At 42.8% G+C, this 23,203-nt stretch overlaps 1 protein-coding gene and 1 pseudogene across 1 annotated transcript in view; one reads left to right on the top strand and one right to left on the bottom strand.

Annotated features, from left to right (window-relative positions):
• Nucleotides 1–23,203, bottom strand: part of LOC145414371 (muscle calcium channel subunit alpha-1-like) — a 1,622,725-nt gene that overhangs the window by 14,154 nt on the left and 1,585,368 nt on the right. Inside the window, exons 44-45 of the mRNA XM_080283905.1 lie at nt 3,969–4,216; nt 1,770–1,900 (exon numbers count right to left, since the gene is read on the bottom strand). Coding sequence (XP_080140031.1) covers nt 1,770–1,900; nt 3,969–4,216 — 379 coding nt within the window. The remainder of the gene's footprint in view (nt 1–1,769; nt 1,901–3,968; nt 4,217–23,203) is intronic.
• LOC145414505 (5S ribosomal RNA) lies at nt 22,761–22,881 on the top strand (annotated as a pseudogene).

Below are 23,203 nucleotides of genomic sequence, written 5' to 3'. Positions count from 1 at the left end.
TCCTTCCTCCTCTCATCTCTTCTTCTCCCAGCCATTCCCCAACTGCTTATACTCGCACTGCTCTCAATCTCTACATTCAACAAATCCTCAAATTGCTCCTTCCATCTCCTCAATTTCTCTCTCTTCTCCACCAACAATCTATTATTCCTATCTTTCACTCCCCTACTATTTCCCCTTTCACACTGCCTTACTTTCTTTACCTCCTTCCAAAACAATTTCTTAATCTCCCTCCATTTCACACTCAGATTCCTCCCAAACTCTTCATCCACTTTCTTCTTACTCTCCTTCACCTGTCTCTTAACCTCCCTTCTCCTGCTCACATATACCTCTCTCTTCTCTCTCTCATCTTCTCCCCCACCTCTACTCGCTAACCATTCACTATATGCCTTCTTCTTTTGTTCCACAGCTCGTTTCACCTCATCATTCCACCAGGCTGTCCCTTGCACACCCTTGCATCTCCTCCTCACTCCACAAACCGCCTCACACGCTGCGCCTATCTCTCCCGTGAATATCTTACATACGTCTTCCACCCCTTCCATCCGCTCTAGCTCATACCTTCCCAATCTTTCATCCACTATGCTCTTATACTCTGTCATTTTCTCACTATCTTGCAATTTCTCCACTCTTCTCACAGGAGCTGCTTCCTCCTGTCTTCCCCTTCGTCTCCTCAACCACTTTCTTTGCAGCTCTACCTTGCCCATCACTAAGTGATGGTCCGAGACTCCATTCCCCCACCCTCTCCACACTCTTGCATCCAACACTTGTTTTCTCATTCGCTCATCCACACACACGTAGTCTATCATTGCCTTTCGTTCAACAAGTTCACCATCCATCCTCCTTATTACTCTCCATGTATACCGGTGGATCGTCTTATGACGAAAGTAGGTGTTGGCTATTGCCAACCCCTTACAAGCACAGATGTCCACCAAAGCACTTCCATTCCCATCTACGTCAGCTGGCACACCCCACTGACCAACCACTCCATCCACTCGTACATTCCCAACTTTGCCATTCATGTTTCCAATCAACAGCACTCTCTCGCTCCTCTCAAACTTGTCCATACACGCTTCTACTCTCGCCCAAAACTCATCTTTCACTCTTGTCACTCGATCCTCTGTCGGGGCATACACACATACAATCGCCCACACTTGTATGCCTACTTTCATCCTCACCCATACAGTCCTTGCAGCCACTGTTCCATACTCTCTTATACTGTATTCTCCATCCATTTCTTGCTTATCATGAGACATACTCCCTCTCTTGCCCTCTCATTCTCATTGACTCCCACACATATACCTATTTGCTAAAATAACTGACCAGAAAGAATGCAAATAAAACATTCTTGAGGAATAAACTCTGCTCTTACAAAATGGGACTTCGACTGTACATAGAGTACTGTCTATCATGGTACTTTTACTTATGGCAGTAGTATAATGTGGAGAAAAAAAAAAAAAAAAAAAAAAAAAACATGCCTGAATGCATATGCAGCAGCCAAATGATTGACAGGAAATAAAGGAAATCATGGTTTCAAGAGCGACAGACACATTTGCGTAAACATGTGAAATGGATGTAAAGTGATGCGGCAGCTAAAAATGGCTAAAAATACATGCAAAATTTTTTTGTAATGGTACAGCCATCACAGATAAAAGACAGGACACAGTACAAGGCAATAGTAACTATGTCAAGTATTGAAAACTTTACCAGTTTCTAAGAGATACTGAATATATCAATTATACTAAGAACAAATACAGCAGAAGATAAATACTAACTCTGCCGACCAAACTCTCAGCGGAGCCCACCACCTCAGAGTAGGGTCTGGACACACTCCTAGGGCTGCTGGGAACACTCTGGGAGTGCCGGTCCCCTGGCAAGCTCCCGTTGCTCTCACTGTGAGAGGTCACTGCAGACACAATTAAAACACCTTAAAATCAAAACAATGTTTTCCAAAACATCCATACATTACAAAAATTTATAGGAAGTGCAATCAGATATGCAGTAACTATAAACTTTGCACATACTGTATGGTACTGACATAAAATAGTGAACTGTGTAAACTCCTACACTAATCTACTGCACTTCAGAATGCAATAATAAATGCTAATACTATAGTACTGAAAAGCTACAGAAATTATTAGGCTTACTGCACAATACAATCAAAATTGAATACAATATTACAACAGCTTAATATTCACTGCAAAATAAGAAATGTGAACAGTAGGAATATGAGAGGTGAGTATTGGTGGACATGAGCGTAAGAGAACAATAAACTCAGTAACCTGTCTTGACCCAGTGTGTGTGAAGTGATCTACTCTGGCAAGGTGCTGGCACATCCACTGAGATCATAATCTAAAGCAAAACACAAAGCATGGTCATGGTGATGCATAAAAAATATACAGTAATAGACAAACTAAACCAGCCTATTAGGCTGCATTAAAATCATAAAAATTGCAAATCTATACAAAACTGCATAAAGAATTTCAACCAACTGTGACATAAAACTGTACTCTTCTGCAGTTAATTTCATATCATAATTTAAATATGAAGTTTTGCAATAAAAGAATATAAAATTTAACATTTTATCACCAAAATATAAAAAGCAAAATATATGAAAATTACTGCTCAAAACTGATTTCTTTAAATTTTTGTGTCTACTGCACATGCATTCTATTAGGTTTGAACTTGTGCCTATGCGAGAATGGTTCAACCTAGAAAAGGCTCAAATTTGAAGAAATGTTATGTTAGTACCACACCAAGCAATGGTATGCTAGAGGGATCACACTCAGCTGCAGTCAAGAGTTGAGGGACACACCCATCAAAGTAACACTGCCTGGATGTACCCAGTAGTGACAATAATGGGGGAACACCCAACAACATCAATACAGTAATGGGATAAAACACCCTGCTGCACCATAGAAAAGTACTTACGGATTTACAACAGAGGCACAAGTACTCCCGAGAGATAGAAGAAGAGAAGAGTTACCTAAGAGAGAGAGACAGAAGGGGAGTGGAGGGGGCACAGCCATTACGGGGGTGGGGGAGTCCAGATACCCCCACAGAACCACAGCACACGTCCCAGTCTAAGGCACCAGCAAATACACCAGCAGAAGGCGAAGACAGCTTAAGAGTTGACACTGATGATGGAAGAACACAACGGTGGAGATGGTGGCGGTGAAGATGATGACTTTGGTGAGTACAGTGAGAGGGATGTGGCAGAGGATGTGATGATGATAGCTGATGATGGGGATGTTGTTGATGTGCCTCCAGTTGGGAAGGGTCATGATGATGGTTGTGATCTGAGTCCTCTGGAAGTAGCCTATGGTACTGATGTATTCGCTTATGGTGACGATGATGATGAAGATGGTTATGATCAGCTGGTACAATTTGCGATAAGTGACGGTGCTGATGATGATGATAAGCATGTGAACTATGGTTACTATGCAATGTGTGAGTGGTGATTTGATTGGAAGAGCCACAATGAGGGAGACTGTGTGTAGAAGCAGCAGCCTCAGATACACTGGAGGACACTTCAGACTGATCCCCTGGTGGAAGGGAGGTTTGTGTTTGGGATGTTTCCAGTTCTGAATCTGATTCAGAACTGGATGGGTGAAAATTATCAAGAGAACGGTGTAGGGAAATGGTTGGGTGGCGTGGAGGAGCACGGAGAGAACGGCGGTGAAAGGAATGGTCAGAGAGGTGAGGAGGAGTGCAAGGCAGGACACGGGAAGATGTGTTAGGCAGGGTGACACAGGGCCTCAGGGATGCCATGTGCTGTAGCAGTGCCTGCACTGACAGTACTTGGGCTGAATGGTCTTCATAACCTGTAGAAAATTGTGCCACCTGGCTGGAAGGGGCAGGTAAGGCCAGGAGACCACCAGAAGGTAGCCTTAGGTGATGCCCTCTGCGGGCAGAGGCAGGGGTAGTAGGGCATGACATGTGGTGCCCCTTGGGGTGGAGGGTGCGCGGGGTACCTCGTCCGTGGAACGAGGCGCGGAGGCCCCGCCTGAATGGGGCAGATCCGATGGAGGACTGGTGCACGATGCCGGCCACTGCTAAAGCTTGGGCATGAGCCAGTCGCAGCCCATCTGCAATGTTGCTGAAGCTGCGAGACTGAGCATCTTGTCGTCCGATGCATCCAAGGCCCCAGGAGTTGGTAGAAGTGCGGCGAGGAGGTGGGGTGGGCGGCTGGGGACCTTCACTCAACTCCTCGTCACTCAGGCTACACAGTGAACCAATGTTAGTAGGGTGTAAGTAGGATGCACAGATGACAAGTAGGCAGGAACATGCCCTCTCATGCTAAAAGTGGTGTTAAATGTGTTAGTAATACAAGCGGGCATAACACCATCATCATTACAATACAGTATTACAAGAAAAAATATGCAAATGAGACCAGAATATAATGGTGTAAGAAAATTTGCAGCAGCATCCCAGGAGTAAAATGGTGTTAGTCAGCAGTCAAGCCTGTGTTTTTGAGTGACACCAAGAAAGACAAGAAACATCCATTTCCGAGACAAATTTCCTAATATTTTACAGTAATGGCGTATGCTACATACCATATCTACATAAACATATGTGACAAACAAAAACATTACCAAGAACTTACAACAATGATAAGCAAATATCAGCAGTAGTACAACTTTGGAAGTAAAATTTAAGTGTACAAATTCCATTCAAAATATCAGATATAAGCTAAATGCTTTCCTTAGGCAAATAGTTACATGTAATAACAATGTCTCAGAATTCTCTGGTATTGCTGTTCTTTCTCAGCTGAACATAAAATATAAGTTATGTTGCAGTCAAAGACTACCACTCCATGCTGCCCCCACTCGTCAATCTTACCATAATAGTCTGGTGTCAAATACTGCATTTGTTTGCTGAAATTGCCAAATGCACCACTACATTAGAAACATTCATGAGCAATTTGACTAATGGGGTACCTTATACCACATTAGGGAAGATGATAGCAAGACGTACTGATTTACAAATTACCATAAATACCGTATCCCCACACCCCTACTCTTCTTTTTGATGAAAATACCTTATGGCTGCCCTATTCCATACAAAGCATCTTTTCGGAAAAAAAAAAAAAAATGCATAACTATCCTCATAGAATAGAAGTACAACCAATATGATTGGTGTTATTCTCCACCTAAAAAAAGGTATATCACACTACACTACTGTACTGTATTTCCTGAAATATGAAGGTATATCTGAGTGAATTTGAAGTAGGGAGGAAGCAAGGTAGGCCAAGGGGAAGATGGGGGGATATGGTGGATAAGAGTGTGAGGAAGAGAGGTATGAAAGTCGGTAAGGCTAGGAGACTGACAAGAGATCGAGCTGACTGGATGAATGTTGTGAGAAGTGCATGATCAGGGATTCAGCATCCCTTTTTACCATGACAGCGTCCAGATTGACTCTAGCAGATACGTTTATGTGAAGCTACAGAATGATGAATGTTTTTGGCATATCAGATGGAGCCAGGATTCCGGGGGCTTGAATGATGAGTGAATGGAACCATGGCCCATTGGGGTGGGCAACCTTTGGCTATCTGGATGTTGCTACTTCTCACCCTGCCCTAGGGTGGGAAAGGAGGTCCGGATGATGATGATGAATGAACAAATCTCTTATAATATTTCTGAAAAATAAAATATGTTTGGCTAGAAACTACAAGTTCAGCAAAGACAAATTCAAACAGTGGCATATTATTCCCTGATTAGGATAACAGCGATTCACCTGATGGGGAAAACAACTGTTCATTTTTTGGAAGCTAATAAGAAAAGGAAGACCAAAGTTTGGTCATGGAAGGCAAAACAATTTCTTCCTGACAGGAAAAGATTACGGTCACTAAAATATACGATCATACTTCATATTATACAATACTGTATTACTACCTTGTCCAATAATGAATAAATCTTTCCAAATTCCCTTAACTGCCACTGTTTAATGCCTATTATCTTTGGGATAAATACTGAAGCTCATATGGTAAAATATATTGATACACCTAGTGTGCAGGAACAAATAAACAAAGCAAGAATAAATAAAGTTTATATATATATATATATATATATATATATACAGTCAAGTCCTCTAGGGCATGGCTAATTGGTTCTGGGCCAAGCCTGTGCCACAGAAAACCGTGCCATACAAATAACTAAATTTATGGGAAAAATGGAATTTGGTTCTGGACATTCGCCCAAAGTCCCCCTTCTCACTCCACTTTTCCCCATTTTCCCCCACTTTACACAGGCACACAATCAAGCAATCATTCAATGCATGTATTACACACAAATTAAACACTAAACAACGAATAAAAAAGGGCTTTAAGAGCATAAAATACTGAACATACCTACTCCAACGATAATAGTGCTAAAGTGGAAGAGGTAGGGTTGGGGGTTCTGAGGCAAGAGGAGCGTTTCAAACCTTGCCGCACCTCCGCACCATAGGTATTTTATGAGCGAGGTTCGTTTTTTGGGGGGTTCTGGCACCTTGCTGTGTCACAAAAAACTGTGGCATAGAAGTCTGCGCCATAGGCGACTTGACTGTATATATATATATATATATATATATATATATATATATATATATATATATACAGTATATATATATATATATATATATATATATATATATATATATATATATATATATATACAGTATATATATATATATATATATATATATATATATATATATATAGATAGATATATAGATTTATATATAAATATATATATATATATATATATATATATATATATATATATATATACAGTATATATATATATACAGTATATATATATATATATATATATATATATATATATATATATATATATATATATATATATATATATATATATATATATATATATATATATATATATATATATATGAGGGAGGGGGTGAGTTGGGGGAGGGGAGTCAAATGGTGGGTGACAGAGTGACTTGGAGGCGTTTTGTCTGCGGCCACCCTTTGCGGGATTAGGGCGTCGGGCTATAGATAGATAGATAGATAGATAGATATATACTTTTCATCTCATAATTTATATAAGCTCCAACATACTTGCATGTGTAAAACTTGGTCACCCAATGGCAGCTCTCCATGCTGCTTGATTTCTGGCAGCCTCCCTGTTCAGTTTCTTATCCCTGATATCACACACTATGACCTCATCCCAGGTCTTTTCCGGTCTGCCTCTTGCAAACCTACTCATAATGTTCACAATTCTCACTTTCTGCACCCAACTGTCATCTTCCATCCCCTCCACATCCTCAAACCATCTCAATCTACCCTTCCTAATCACAACAACAATACACTCCAGTCCCACATTTCCTCTCAACTCTTCAATCATAAACCTAGACCCCCCAGGCCTCTCATTAGAGGATGCACTACACATCCAATTAATCACTGCCATTTCTGCACATTCAAGGCTACAAATATTCTCTTCCTTTGCTGCCTAGGTCTCCCTACCAAACAGCATTACACTCCTAACACAAGCCACATACAAAGATCCCTTACCTCTCTCAATGTCAGGAGAGACAACACCTCCCTGAACTTCCTCCAACCACTTCTTGCCCTAGACACAGAGCTAGCTCCAGCCCCATGTCCACTACATAACACATCCCTCAAATAACAAAACTCTTCCACACACTCAGGAGACTAACCAGCAAGGTCAATTCTCTCTTGCTTGATAATCTCTACATGCTCTCCCTGACATACACAGGTCGCCGACAGAGACGGAGCTCTTCCTGGATTGTGCGGAAATATTCGCTAAATCAGCGGCGAAAAAGTAACCAGCCTATTGTGATTATGTAAATGAGTGCGTGAGTGGTGGTCCTGTCAGTCAATAGTAAATAAACCGCAGGTTTCGGTCAAAGAGTACAATATATAGTGGAAACTGAAAGATTCCATATGGTTGCACAATGGCAGAGGGTGACAGAACGTTGTTTACATATGGTGAAAAGGAATTTGAGGGCTTCTCTGAAGACGATGTGGGAAGTGGAAGTATTGTACTATGCTGAACCAAACAAGAGTAGCTGGAGTAGAGAAAACAGTGGAGAGGAATGTCCAGGAATTAAAAAAGGTATGGGTAGTAATTGGAGAATTACAGGAACAAACCCAAGAGCAGGAGAGAGAGATCAAGGTTCTACGAAGTAAACTGGAAAAAGTTTGTACTCGCAGTGTAGAGCAAGAAAGAGAAGTCACAGAATTGAAAGTGAGTAACGAATCTGCATCCAATGAAATAAAACAGCTCAAGTGGGAGAATAAGAGGTTGGAAGAAGAAAGGGACAAGATGAAAAGTAAATTAGATGAGTATGACTCTAAGACAAGGATGCAAGGTGAGCACATTAAGGAAATCAAAGAAAACATAAGGGGTGGAAGAAAATTCAGGAGGAGGGAAACGTAAATTTGAAAGAGTTTATAGAACAACAAAATAAGGAAAGGGTGGAGAAGGAAGTGGTTAGGGTACTGAGAAGTAGAGAAGCGTTAGTCAGGGATGTAGCAGAGAAGAAATGTGTAATAATTTCAGGAGTAAAAGAAAAATGTATGACAGTAAGATCAGAAAGAGAAAAAGAAGAACTGAGTAAGGTTAAAGAAATAATATTAGTAGTTATGGAGGGTAACAACGAAGCTCAAGAGGAGACTGAAGAAGTATTTAGGTTAGGAAAGTATGAGGAAGGAGGGGCGAGGCCATTGAAGGTAAAGTTTAAGTGCCAGGTAATGGTAAATGAAATCATCAATAGAACTTGGAAATTATTAGACAAAGAGGGGTTCAAAAATGTTTGGATAAGGAGAGATGCAAATGAATAAGAAAGAGCTAAAATAAAGGAGTTAGTAAAGGAAGCAAAGGCAAAAAACGAAGAGAAAGGAGGAAGAGAAGACTGTTTTATTGGAGAGTTATGGATCAGAAATTGAGGAAGTGGTACCGACGGAGAGAAGGAGAGAAGAGGGTATAAAAACAACAACAAAAATTTGAAAGTGGTATATACTAATGATGATGGTTTAATATCGGCTAGGTTGGAAATCAATGACTTCTTGAAGGTTCATGAACCTGATGTTGTGCTTTGTAGAGACTAAGTTAAGAGAGGTTGTTGATGTCCATATGGGAGATGGTAAATACAAACTGTGGAGAAGAGACAGAAAAGAAAGAACGGGAGGAGGAGTGATGATAGCAGTGAAGAACAAGATAAATGTAGATACTGTGGAAATGGGATAGGGAAGGGCTGAAGTGATAAATATGAAACCTTAAATTGGAGAGAATGGTGGGAGAGATATGGCAGTAGTATATGTTCCCCCTAAGACAAAAGCATGGAATGATGATGAATACCAGGAGATGTTGTCAGACATAGCTAATTATTTACAGAAAGTGATTGAGAAATGCAACAATAATTTCAATGGGGGACTTTAATTGTAAAGAGGTGAACTGGGAGGAGTGGGACTCGGGAGGTGGTGAAGATTCGTGGGGCACTATATTGTTAAATATATCAATGAACAATGTGATCAGGCAGTGGGTCAAAGAAGAAACAAGATTCCAAGGTGAGGACACACCAGCAAGATTAGATTTACTTCTAACCAAAGAACCCGATGTAATTGAATCCTTGAAATATCTTTGTTCTACAGGAAAAAGTGATCAAGTGGTCATTGAGTTCCTGATGATAATAGGGAACACGATGCCAAGATGAGTTTTATAGGCAGGGAAGATACAACTTTGGGAAAGCAAACTTTACAGGATTGAGAAAATTCTTTGAAAATGCAGATTGGAGAAAATTCAGAGAAACAACAGAGATACAGAGAAAGTGGGAAATCTTTCTAGACCTCTATAATCTGGGAGTGGAAAAATATGTGCCAAGAGTATGGGGAAAAGAAAACAGGAAAAAGGAGTGGTTTAATAGAAGGTGTATGATAGCAAAAAAAGAGAGGGACATGGCGTGGAACAACTGAAGGAAGAGAGGTAATAACAGAACAAAGGAAGAATATAAAAGAACTAGAAATGAATATGCAAGGATACGCAGAGAGGAAGAAAGGAACTTTGAAAAAGGTATAACAGACAATTGTAAGGAAGAACTCAAACTGTTTTATAGATTTGTCAACGGCAAATTGAAGCAAAAGGAAGGAATCACCAAACTGAAAGTAGATGGAGAGGTCTATAAAGATGTGGCAATGCAAGCTGAAATAATGAACAAATATTTCCAGTCAGTTTTCACCAATGAAAGTGAGTTTGTGGAAGGGGAGGGTGTGACTAGATATGTAGTGATGAAAGATATAAAAGTGGAAGCAGTTGAAGTGTATAAGTTACTGGAAATTCAAGATGTAAGGAACGCCCCAGGACCAGATAGAATCTCTAATTGGGTACTGAAGGAATGTAGAGAACAACTGGCAGATAAAATTCACAGTTTAATTGTGTGTTCTCTGGAAGAGGGGAAAGTGCCTCAAGAATGGAAAAGGGCAAATGTGGTACCAATTTATAAGGGAGGAAACAAGGAAGAACCCTTGAATTATAGACCAGTGTCCCTAACCAGCATGGTTGCAAAATTGTGCGAGAGAATCCTGAAAGATAGATGTGTAAAATATCTGGAAGAGATGAATAATATGGCTGATAGTCAGTTTGGATTCAGAAGTGGAAGGTCACGTGTTTCCAACTTGTTGAGCTTTTTCTCAAGAGCAATTGACGTGCTACTGGAATGAGATGGTTGGGTGGATTGTGTGTATTTAGATTTGGAAAAGGCCTTTGACAAGGTACCCCATAAAAGACTATTGTGGAAACTAGAGAATACAGGAAGACTGAAGGGAAACCTCCTGGAATGGATAACAGATTTTCTGAGAGACAGACAAATGAGGACAGTAATAAAGGACACGATGTCTGGATGGAGAGAAGTAACAAGTGGAGTCCCCCAGAGGTCTGAGTTGGCGCCAGTAATGTTCCTGATTTACGTTAATGATATGGTAGAGGGAGTGAACAGTTATGCAAGTCTGTTTGCTGATGATGCAAAGATCCTGAGGAAGGTAGAGGCAGAGGAGGACTGTAAAATGCAGCAGGAGGATCTGGATAGGATATATGATTGGAGCCATTTGTGGGAAATGAAATTCAATGCAAAGAAGTGTAAAATATTGGAAATGGGTAAAAGTACCAAGAGGCCATCACTGAATTCTATGATGGGTAATGAACCTATCACAAAAATGAGAGAAGAGAAAGACTTGGGAGTGCTGGTCCAGGATAGTTTGTCTCCTGAAAAACACATTAACAAGTTAGGTAGAGAGACGTATAAACTTCTGACTAACCTAAGAGTAGCATTTCATTACATGGATGAGGAGATAATGAAAAAATTAATAGTGGCCATGATCTGCCCCAGGTTAGAAACCGAGTGGGTTGTGTGTCCGTCCACTAAGCCTCCTAACTTGAGTTCGATCCCACCCGAGGGCGGACATACCACAAAAATTTTACCCCCGGGGGTAGGGGGGTTTCAAGAATACTCCCCCAGTATCCCTGCTTGTCGTACGAGGCGACTAAAAAGGTTGGTGGTGGGTTAGTGCCCCACCCCGTAAAAAGAACTAACTAAAAAAGCGAACAAAGCGCCTCGGACCCGGACAGACCATATGTTGACGACTAAGGAACGGACGAAGGACATTCTTAGGGTGGGAATGTGAAATGTGAGAGGAGTGAATGATGAAGTGAAAGAGAGAGAGATTGTTCAGGTGCTTGAGGATGCAAAAGTGGATATATGTGGATTGACTAAAACTAAATGGAAAGGTGAAAGGGTGAGAGAATGGGAATATGGTTTAGGTATATGTGCGGGAGTCAATGAAAATGAGAGGGCAAGAGAAGGAGTATGTCTGATGATAAGCAAGAAGTGGAAGGAGAATATAAGAGAGTATGGAACAGTGGGTGCAAGGATTGTATGGGTGAGGATGAAAGTAGGTATACAAGCATGGGCGATTGTATGTGTGTATGCCCCGACAGAGGATCGAGTGGCAAGAGTGAAAGATGAGTTTTGGGCGAGGGTAGAAGCGTGTATGGACAAGTTTGAGAGGAGCGAGAGAGTGCTGTTGATTGGAAACATGAATGGCAAAGTTGGGAATGTACGAGTGGATGGAGTGGTTGGTCAGTGGGGTGTGCCAGCTGACGTAGATGGGAATGGAAGTGCTTTGGTGGACATCTGTGCTTGTAAGGGATTGGCAATAGCCAACACCTACTTTCGGCATAAGATGATCCACCGGTATACATGGAGAGTAATGAGGAGGATGGATGGTGAACTTGTTGAACGAAAGGCAATGATAGATTACGTGTGTGTGGATGAGCAAATGAGGAGACAAGTGTTGGATGCATGAGTGTGGAGAGGGTGGGGGAATGGAGTCTCGGACCATCACTTAGTGATGGGCAAGGTAGAGCTGCAAAGAAAGTGGTTGAGGAGACGAAGGGGAAGACAGGAGGAAGCAACTCCTGTGAGAAGAGTGGAGAAATTGCAAGATAATGAGAAAATGACAGAGTATAAGAGCATAGTGGAAGAAAGACTGGGAAGGTATGAGCTAGAGCAGATGGAAGGGGTGGAAGACGTATGTAAGATATTCACGGAAGAGATAGGCGCAGCGTGTGAGGCGGTTTGTGGAGTGAGGAGGAGATGCAAGGGTGTGCAAGGGACAGCATGGTGGAATGATGAGGTGAAACGAGCTGTGGAACAAAAGAAGAAGGCATATAGTGAATGGTTAGCGAGTAGAGGTAGGGGAGAAGATGAGAGAAGAGAGAGGTATATGTGAGCAGGAGAAGGGAGGTTAAGAGACTGGTGAAGGAGAGTAAAAAGAAAGTGGATGAGGAGTTTGAAAGGAATCTGAGTGTGAAATGGAGGGAGAGTAAGAAATTGTTTTGGAAGGAGGTAAAGAAAGTAAGGCAGTGTGGAAGGGGAAATAGTAGGGAAGTGAAAGATAGGAATAATAGATTGTTGGTAGAGAAGAGAGAGAAACTGAGGAGATGGAAGGAGCACTTTGAGGATTTGTTGAATGTGGAGAGTGAGAGCAGTGCGAGTATAAGTGGTTGGGGAATGGCTGGGAGAAGAAGAGATGAGAGGAAGGAGGAAGAGATCAGTAGGGCGGAAGTAGTGGAAGCGATGAAGAATATTAAGTTGGGAAAGGCCCCAGGAATTGATGGAGTGTGTGGTGAAATGCTTAGGTATGGGGGTGAGATTGTTGTGGAGTGGATATGGAAGTTGTGTAGATTGGCTTGGGAAGAGGAAAGGGTTCCAGAGGACTGGAAATCAGGTATAATTGTTCCTTTATACAAAGGAAAAGGAGAGAAGTATGTGGTAACCATAGGGGTATTTGCCTTCTTAGTGTGACTGGTAAAATATATGGTAGAATACTCATTGATAGGGTTAGGCATATGACAGAGGAGCTAGTTGGAGAAGAACAAGGGGGATTTAGGAAGGGAAAAGGGTGTGTAGATCAGATATTTGTTCTAAGATGTTTAGTGGAGAAGTATCTTGAGAAGGGAAGGAAAGTGTATGCTGCCTTCATGGACTTGGAGAAAGCTTATGACAGAATAGATAGGCAAGGTATGTGGAAGGTATTAAGAATATATGGAGTGGAGGGAAAATTGTTGAGTGCTGTGAAGAGTATGTACGAGGGAGCTAGGGTTACGGTGCGAGTGGATGGTGAGCTGAGTGAGTTCTTTGATCTCAATGTGGGACTGAAACAGGGTTGTGTGATGTCTCCATGGCTGTTTAATATATACATGGATGGGGTTGTAAAGGAGGTGCAGGGTAGGGCAGTGGATGTAGGGGTGGCTCTAATGAATGAGGGTGAGATTTGGAAGCTTCCGGTGTTGCTGTTTGCTGATGATACAGTACTGTTGAGTGAAGATGAATGGGAGTTGCAAGGTTTGGTGAATGAATTTGGGACAGTGTGTAGGAGGAGGAATCTGAAAGTTAATGTAAACAAAAGTAAAGTTATGGTGTTTGAGAGGAATGAAGTCACAGAGTGTGCAGTGAGGTTGGATGGTGAGGATATGGAGAATGTGAGTGCATTCAAGCACCTGGATAGTGTGATGAGTAAGGATGGAACTTTGGGGGATGAAGTGAGTGAAAGGGTACAGCAGGGAAGGAAGGTTGTTGGTACACTGAAAGCAGTGATGAGAAATAGGGAGGTGAGTATGGAAGTTAAGAAGTCACTGCATGATGGTATTGTGATCCCTACCCTGACGTATGGAAGCGAGGCATGGACCTTGCAAGAGGGGAACAAGTCAAGAGTGAGAGCAATGGAAATGAGTTACTTGAGAGGAGCATGTGGAGTGATGTGGAGGGACAGGTTGACGAATGAAGAAGTGAAGGAACGCTGTGGGGTGGATGTGGATGTGGTTGAGAAGATTAGGAGAAATACACTGAGGTGGTTTGGACATGTGAAGAGAATGGAGAATGAAAGTCTGACTAAGAGGGTGTATGTAGGTGAGGTGGAGGGAGGGAGAGGGAGAGGTAGACCGAGGATGAGGTGGAGGGATGGAGTTGAGAGGTATATGAGGGAGGGGGGGATGAGTTGGGGGGAGGGTAGTCAAATGGTGGGTGACAGAGCGACTTGGAGGCATTTTGTCTGCAGCCACCCTTTGCGGGATTAGGGCGTCGGTCCCCACACAAAAAGAAAGATATAAACAAGATTGAAAGAATACAAAGAACAGCAACTAAGATGGTCCCCAGTCTGGCAGATCTGTCATACACAGAGAGGCTGGAAAATTTGCCTTCCCTAGAGGAAAGGAGAGAGAGGGGCGACATTATTGCAGTGTTCAGGACCATGATGGGAGTAGATAAAATTGACAGAGAAGATCTGTTTTTATGGGATAAGAGAGTAACAAGAGGACACGGAATGAAAATGAAGAAGCCAAGCTGCTTGAAGGATATTAAGAAATATAGATTTCCTTATAGATGTACAGACCTGTGGAATAACCTGGACAAAGAGATTGTCCAGTCTAAAAACTTAAATGAGTTTAAAGCAAAATTTAACTTACTGAGAAACAGAGACGGAACCCCACGAGCATAGCTCATTTCCTGTATATCACACCTAGGTAAATACATCATACACAGGAAACCAGCATTATGTCGCAGTCTACCTATAATACCACTACATCTCTAATGCATCCACTTAACACATCTACTGCACAAGAGGGAGTTACTTTCCACACCCTTGTGGAACACTGCACATGGCCACTCTCCCTCTGCTTTGACAGTATCACCACCAGCCCTAGATATCGTCATATTGTTCGTATCATATCGTTTATAAAGGCTCCAACATGCTTGCATGTGTCGGCCTTGGTCACCTAATGACGGTTCTCCATGCTGCTCAATCTCAGGCAGCCTCCCTATTCAGTCCCGTATCCCTGAGGTGATACTCTGTGACCTCATCCCAGGTCTTTTTTGGTCGTTCTCTCGCAACGCAACCCCTAACGTTCACATTTCTCACTATCCACACCCAACTGTCATCCTCCATCCTCTACACATGCCCAAATTATCTCAATCTACCCTTCCTCATCACAACACCAATACACTCCAGTCCCATCCTTCCTCTCAGCTCTTTAACCCCTAAAACGCGGCTGTGTACAGTCGTTTCCCCCCGAGTGGCGGGGTTGTATCGCGGTCTGAGTACCTGTAGGAAAATATTCGCCAAAAATCAGAGATTAACCCTAGAACATTATACTTGGTATGGCAGATAGTACTTACATTCAGCTTTCTCCAGAGACAGGTGTTGAGCCTTCGTGGACTACCCAAGGACTTGTGGAGACTTGCAAAGTTGGGTAACCAAATCTTCACTTTCACACCTCCAGCAACCCGGTTTCCCCTCTACCACAGCCTCATTCTGTCACAGTAAACTTTATACTACAACGTAAAGGTAGTTAGGAATCCGTATTTGTACAATAAGCACTGAAAATAAGGCTAAAATCAACGGAGCGTACGGCCGACATGCACTGTGGCGGCAGTCTTCCCGTCACTCAACAAACATTTCCATTTTCACAGCTAAAAACATGTATACTACATTATTTTCAATCATATTACTTCCCAAAAGATCACCACGGCGCGCTTTTTATTCTGCCTTACGTCCGCCACTTTATTCTCGTTCCTGTCGGCCACTTGCACCGACTGGGAAGAGCTAGAACTCGCCATAATCTCACTTTGAAAGCCTGCAGTAAACTGACGCTAAACAGAGGCAAACCGTGAGAAAAAAAGCTAGTGTTACAACTGGGGAAACAAGCGTTTCCTAGTAGCATAAACTGCTTGTGAGAGGAGATCGCAGATTTACAGTTCTGAGCGCTCAGAGCGCTGCCATGTATCACAGCCAGGCTGGCCGGGCCATGGTGGGGAGGGGACGGGGGGAAAACGCGATATTTGGCAACAACTGAGGTCAGTAGTACAAAGGTAAAGTATGCTAGTTGTAGCTAGAGGGTGGTGGTACTGATAGACAATACCAGCTGGAGCCTGCTTGCCCGCGGTTATTCAAAATTTACTAAAATCGCAAACGCGACGACCCGCCGTCCTGCCCTGTTGGCCGAGCGTCGCAAACGCGACGATCCGCGTTTTAAGAGTTAATCATAAACCTAGACCCTCCAGGCTTTGCATTCAGGGCTGATTCTTTTATCCACATTTACTCTCACACCCTTTTACTCCATACCATCTCCTAAATCTTCCCTCCACCTCCCTTTCATTCTCTGCAATCAACATCATGTCATCAGCACACATCTCCCATGGGAGTCCACTTCTGAAGTCATGCAAGAGAGCTGCAAGCACCATGACAAACAATAAGGGGTACCTTTTGTTCCCCAAACCTCGCCCCCACAATATCCTGGAGAGTGGTCAAAACCCTTGGCTCTGACCACCTCCCAATCATCATCACTACCAAAACCAGAATCACCCCAGTCGGCCACAGACACATATACACTAATTACAACAGAGCCAACTGGGAGGCCTTCACAACTGAAACAGAACAACACCCAGAAACATTAAACAGTAAATCCATCACAAACATCAACACCAATGTGCACACTTTCAATACGATTATTCAAAATGCAGACAAAAGACACATCCCTACAGGCAAAAGAAAGACACAAAACCAACTTCACACCATAAATTCAAGGCCTCATCAGTCAACGGGACACACTATAACACTCCCCAACACCCCATACACAAGACACCGTACAACAAATACAACAACTCAACACTCAAATAAACAATAAAATATCAGAATGGCAAACACTAAACTGGAATAATTATCTCCAAACACTTGATCACAAAACAAACACCAGCAAACTCTACAAAACACTAAACAGCATCACACTCTTCAACAGCAACACTACACAATCACACAATGCCATCACAACAACAGACATCATACCTTCAAACAAACAACAAGCAAACACACTCATCAATCACTTTTCACACGTCATCCATCTAAACCCCCATCACGATGACTGACGTGTCATCCGACATAAGAGACAGTTCCCCACAGACCCAGACTTCGCACCTTTCACTTAAAACCAGATGAAGCACATCATTAGCAACCTTAAGCACTCATTTGCCTGTGGAACAGACAACATAAGCAACAAACACCTTAAACTCCTCGGACCACAAGGCATACAAGCACTCACCAACATATCAAACTAAAGCTACTCACACAACATAATACCCAACACCTGGAAGCATGGCATTATCATCACTATCCCCAAACCCAACAAAGACCCCACATTACCTTCCTCACACCGCCCCATCACACTCCCCTGCACCCCTCCAAAGTCACTGAATGACTGGCACTACAACTAGTTACACCTCACACCCTCCTAGCCTCATCACAGCATGGTATTAGGCCACTACACTCCACAAACATTCTTCTTAAAGACCTTACACAGAGAGTTTTTGATGGCATGAATTCAGCTAGGCCACCACATAGAACACTCCTAGTCACACTAGCCATTAGCTAAGCTTTTGATGCCATCCCCTGCCACAACCTCACAAACAAAATATTCAACACAAACATGCACAATAACACAAAAAGATGGCTGGTAAACTACTTAGCCGGCAGATGCGTACATGTAAAATTTGCTGGTCAGTCTTTGAACATCAGAAACTTCACAAATGGCATCCCCCAAAGATCTGTTTTGTCCCCTACACTCTTTAATCTACTGTATACATGCATGACATACCCACACCCCATACACCAGAGATACACATAGCTTCCTATGCAGGTGACATAACAATTACATGGACACACCAAAACACAAACACAGCTGCACACATCCTCCAAACTTACCTCAACACACTACACAAATGGTTCACCACAAACAGGCTCAAAATTGCACCAGCCAAATCTACAGTGACCCTTCTCACAAACTGGACAGCAGAACAGTCACATTCCACACCTCACCATAAACAACACTTCCTTACCACACACACACACACACACACACACACACACACAAAATCCTTGGTGTAACATACATCAATGTCATTTAAACAACACATCACAAACATTAAAGATAAAGTAACACCAAGACTCAATGCCTTTAGGTCACTTGCCCATACAACATTTGGACACAACAATGAAACCACCACCACAGTATACAAACAATATATATGTTCGGTGGTGAATTATGCAAGCCCTGCTTGGGCTCCTAACCTCACTAAAGCACACTACAACACCCTACAGATCATACAAAACAAGGTCCTAAAAATAATCACAGGCTGCACAGCTACTACATCCACAGACCACCTACATTAAGAAACCAAAGTCCTCAAAGTCAAGGATCATCTAGACATGAGAGGCACCCAATTTCTCGCTGCAGCCTCCTCAAACCCACAACATCCACTATACTACATGGCAGCACATCCACACATACCAAGGAACATCAAAACAACACCCAGCACACGTTATCATACACAAATACTGTCATCTCTCCCCCCTCGCCCACCTCAGACCAGCTTCCAGAAGCACATCCATACTCATATCACTCGCCGCTCCATTCAGTCACTTAAAAGACAAAACACAGCTGCATGCACGGGCTCCTGATATCCACTCTTCTGAATCACATCTCTGTGAGGACAGGGTCCACCTGGCCAGGCCGAGATGTGGGCATCATCCAGCCCTCTTAAGTTATTAGAAGAGGCTGGATGACTCCGTCGCTGATACCTGTCCAGGATGCAACACAGCACTCCATACTATTAAGCGCATTATGGAAGACTACATTGCACACAATCACCTATGCCAACAACACAACATACACTCCTTGAGAGGTCTGTGGAAAAGCCCGGTCTCGGCCGTGGCCCTCCTCAGGGACTCGGGGCTGTTCAGCCAGACTGCCTAGGGAACAACTACTACTACAACTACAATAAAGGGTAGTCAACTGACCCTCGATGCATGCCAACATTCATGGAAAGCTCATCACTCAAATCTCCATTCACTTTCAACTAGGTGCAAGCACCCACATACATAGCCATGACCACTCTCACGGGCCACTCCTCAATCCCAAGCATTTTCATTGCCCACTTCACCATCTCTCTAGGGGCTCTGTCAAAGGCCTTCTCCAAATCAACAAAAACAAAGTACAGTTCACTTTTCTTGCCTGTAAATTTTCCTCAAATATCAAAGTCCCTCCAAATTCCTCATCCACTCTCTTCTTACTCTCTCTTACTAATCTTTTCACCTCTCTCTTCCTCTCTACATATAACTCCTCTTCTACCTCTCATCTTCAATGCCCCTGTTTCTCATTTACTCACTATATGTTTTCTTCTGTGACACAGCCTCTCTCACCTCTTCAGTCCACCATGCTGTGGTTGAAAGAGGTAAAGAGAGGTAGACAGGGTGCCAAAGAAGTTAGTTGGGGAGTGAAAGATAAAAATGGTAGATTACAAGTGGAGATGGGAGAAAATGTGTGCAGATGGAGAGAACACTTTAAGGAATTGTTGAACACAGAGAATTAGAGTAATGCAAGTATAAGTGGCTAGGGAATGGCTGGAAGAAGGAGGGATGTGAGAAGAGAGGAAGAAATCAGTAGGATCGAACTTGTGGAAGCAATCAAGAACGTCCAAGGAATTGATGGAGTGTGTGGTGAAATGCTGAAGCATGGGGGAGAGAGAGTAACAGAATGGATGTGGAAGATGTGCAGATTGGCCTGGGAGGAAGGTAGAGTCCCAGAGGATTGGAAGCCAGGTATAATTATTTCCCTGCACAAAGGAAAAGGGGAAAAAGAAGTGTATGGTAATCGTAGGGGCATTTGCCTTCTTAGTGTAATAGGAAAGGTATTTGGTAGGATACTTATTGACAGAGTTAGGGAAATAACAGAGGAATTAGTTGGAGAAGAACAGGGAGGTTTTAAGAAGGGAAGAGGTTGTGAAGATCAGATATTCATTCTTAGATCTTTAGTGGAAAAGTTTCTAGAGAAGGGAAAGAAGTTGTATGCGGCTTTCATGGATTTGGAGAAAGCATTTGACAGGGTGGATAGACAAGGATTGTGGAAAGTATTAGAATATATGGAGTAGATGGGAAGTTGCTGAAGACCGTGAAGAGTATGTATGAGGGTGCTAAGGTTGCAGTATATGTGGATAGTGAAATGACTGAATTTTTCTATTTGATGGTTGGATTGAAAGAAGGATGTGTCATGTTTCCATGGTTGTTCAGTCTGTATATGGATGGGGTTATAAATGAGATACAAGGTAGGGCAGTGGATGTTGGAGAGGCCCTAGTGAGAGAGGACAGTGTTTGGAAACTACCAGTACTGTTGTTTGCAGATGATACTGTGTTGTTATGTGAAGATGAAGGGGAGCTGCAAGGCTTGGTGGATGAGTTTGGGAGAGTGTGTAAGAAACGGAATCTAAAGGTGAATGTAGGGAGGAGTAAAGTGATGGTCTTCAAGGGAAGTGAAGTCAGTGAATGTACAGTAAGGTTCATTGAGGAGGAAATGGAAAATGTGAGTGCACTGAAGTCTGTACTTGGATAGTGTGATGAGTAAGGATGGAAGTTTAGAGGGTGAGTGCCTGAAAGGGTAAAACAGAGAAGAAAGGTTGCTGGTTCCTTGAAAGCAGTGATAAGAAACAGGGAAATGAGCATGGAAGTGAAAAAGCTACTAAATGACAGTATTGTGATACCAACTCTATCATATGGAAGTGAAGTTTGGACACTGTTGGAGGGACAGAAGTCAAGAGTGAGAGCTGTGGAAATGAGTTATTTGAGAGAAGCACGTGGAGTTACATGGAGAGACAGACTGACCAACAAGGAAGCGAAGGAGCGTTGTGATGTGGATGTGGATGTGATAGGATGCATTAGGAGAAACACACTAAGGTGGTTTGGCCATGTGAAGAGGATGGAGAGTGAGAGACTGACGAGGAGAATGTATGTGAGTAAGGTGGAGGGGGGGTAAAGGGAGGGAGAGGCCAAGGATGAGATGGAGGGATGGAGTGGAGAGGTATATGAGAGAGGGGGGTGTGAGCTTGGAGTACGGCAATGAAATGGCAGAGGACAGGGTGACATGGAGGCAAATTGTTTGTGGCCGCCCCTTACGGGATTAAGGCGTTTGGCAATAGATGGATAGATAGATATTTTCCTGGAGCTGTCAAATAATGAATATGGCATCAGTGGTCCCTTTGCCTTGCATAAACCCAAACTGCATCTCATCAATATTCACTTTTTCACTAATTATACCTTCTAGGACTCTCTCCATTACCTTCATTATCTGGTCAAAAACTTTTATGCCCCTATAATTTCCTTCTGCCAGACCATCAACCTTCCCCTTGTACACATTTACAATCACACTTCAGCCAGTCATCTGGGATAACACACACATATACACATTGTATTTATCAAATCGGTTACTAAATCCACTCCTATATCTCCCGAGGCCTTCAGCATTTCAGCATACATCAATATAACAAGCAGCAGCATAGTGCTTTCATTAATATGGCAATAAAGGGTTTGACTTGGGGTGATTACGGAAGGCTATTTGCGGAGTTTTACACCGTGTCCCCTTTTATTGATAAAGGCTAAAGTGCTGTCCCTGAGTACAGGACTCTGGTTCTGAAGCATGTAGCACATTATGACTGGATGCTCTTCCTGATGTATACCAATGACCCCTGAGTGGACTCCAACTACCAATCCTTCAGTCAGAGTGCTCTAACCCACTGAGCCACAGCTACTACAACCAGCTAGGTAACAGGACAGCGCTACTTCTCCCGGCAGGGCAGCTTATACGGGCGCGGTGCGAACTCACGACTCTGGAGTCACAAGTCAGGCTGTCAGGCGCTCCACCACTGACCCTCCATGCCTCTGAGTATACTTTATATCAGACACTTGTAGGCAACTCTATTAAGGGTCTTAAAGGACAACTGACTGAACCTCAGGGCCAAGCAACACTACTTTGTCACTGGGTAAGTAACTAATTCCTAACTAATGCGTCCTACATGGGTCTTGGTGTGAAAGGCTTTTGGAGTGAAGGATGAGAATGTGCACGTGGAAACTGTGTTATAGTGGTTGTGCTTGTCATGGAGGGAACTTTGACATGGTGCCAACATGTGAAATCACATTAAAGGACATACTATTGTACCCACCATAATGTTTATCCCTAGGTGAGACTGAACAGAAGTCACGAGAATTGGTAGGTGCATACACTACCACTCAACTGGCTGAGGCTCTGGAGGGAGGGTGATGGGGTCAATCATGTCTTATTATGAATGAATGAATGAATGAATAGCGTGAAAAACTAGCACCAAGGCTAAAGCAGCTATATGGCACTATGGCTGCAAAGAATGGAGGACAAATAAATAGATGCAAAACACGTTGAGTACACCGCTTCCCGTCCGATCAGCGAAGTTAAGCAATGTTGGGTCTGGTTAGTACTTGGATGAGTGATAGCCTGGGAACACCAGATGCTGTTGGCAAAACGTTCTCCCTACGTGTCAAGTGGGATTGGTGGAGGATTAGTGCCCCTCCCTGTAAAACAATTAACTCTAAGCCCTTGGCCACCCCATTAGCGATACATGGCTTCTGGCAATGAATGAATGAATAAAAAACACACACAGCAGAAAGAAAAGCAATAATATTAACAATAGAAAATTAGGAGAATCACCATGGAAGTCAGTATGCAATGAGGGGTGGGGTAATAAGGTGAGGAAGGGAAACTCAGGGTGATGGTTGCAAAGTATGAACAAGCAGTAAAAAAAAAAAAAAATCAGCTAGTCAAGGGGCAGTTGTAGCAAGAAC

Source organism: Coenobita brevimanus, chromosome 99 (assembly GCF_032717465.1).
Source record: "Coenobita brevimanus isolate Jiangsu-jjx chromosome 99, ASM3271746v2, whole genome shotgun sequence".
Classification (NCBI taxonomy): domain Eukaryota; kingdom Metazoa; phylum Arthropoda; class Malacostraca; order Decapoda; family Coenobitidae; genus Coenobita; species Coenobita brevimanus.
Note: the sequence above shows the minus strand (reverse complement) of the source record. Positions and strands in the feature narration are given on the sequence as shown.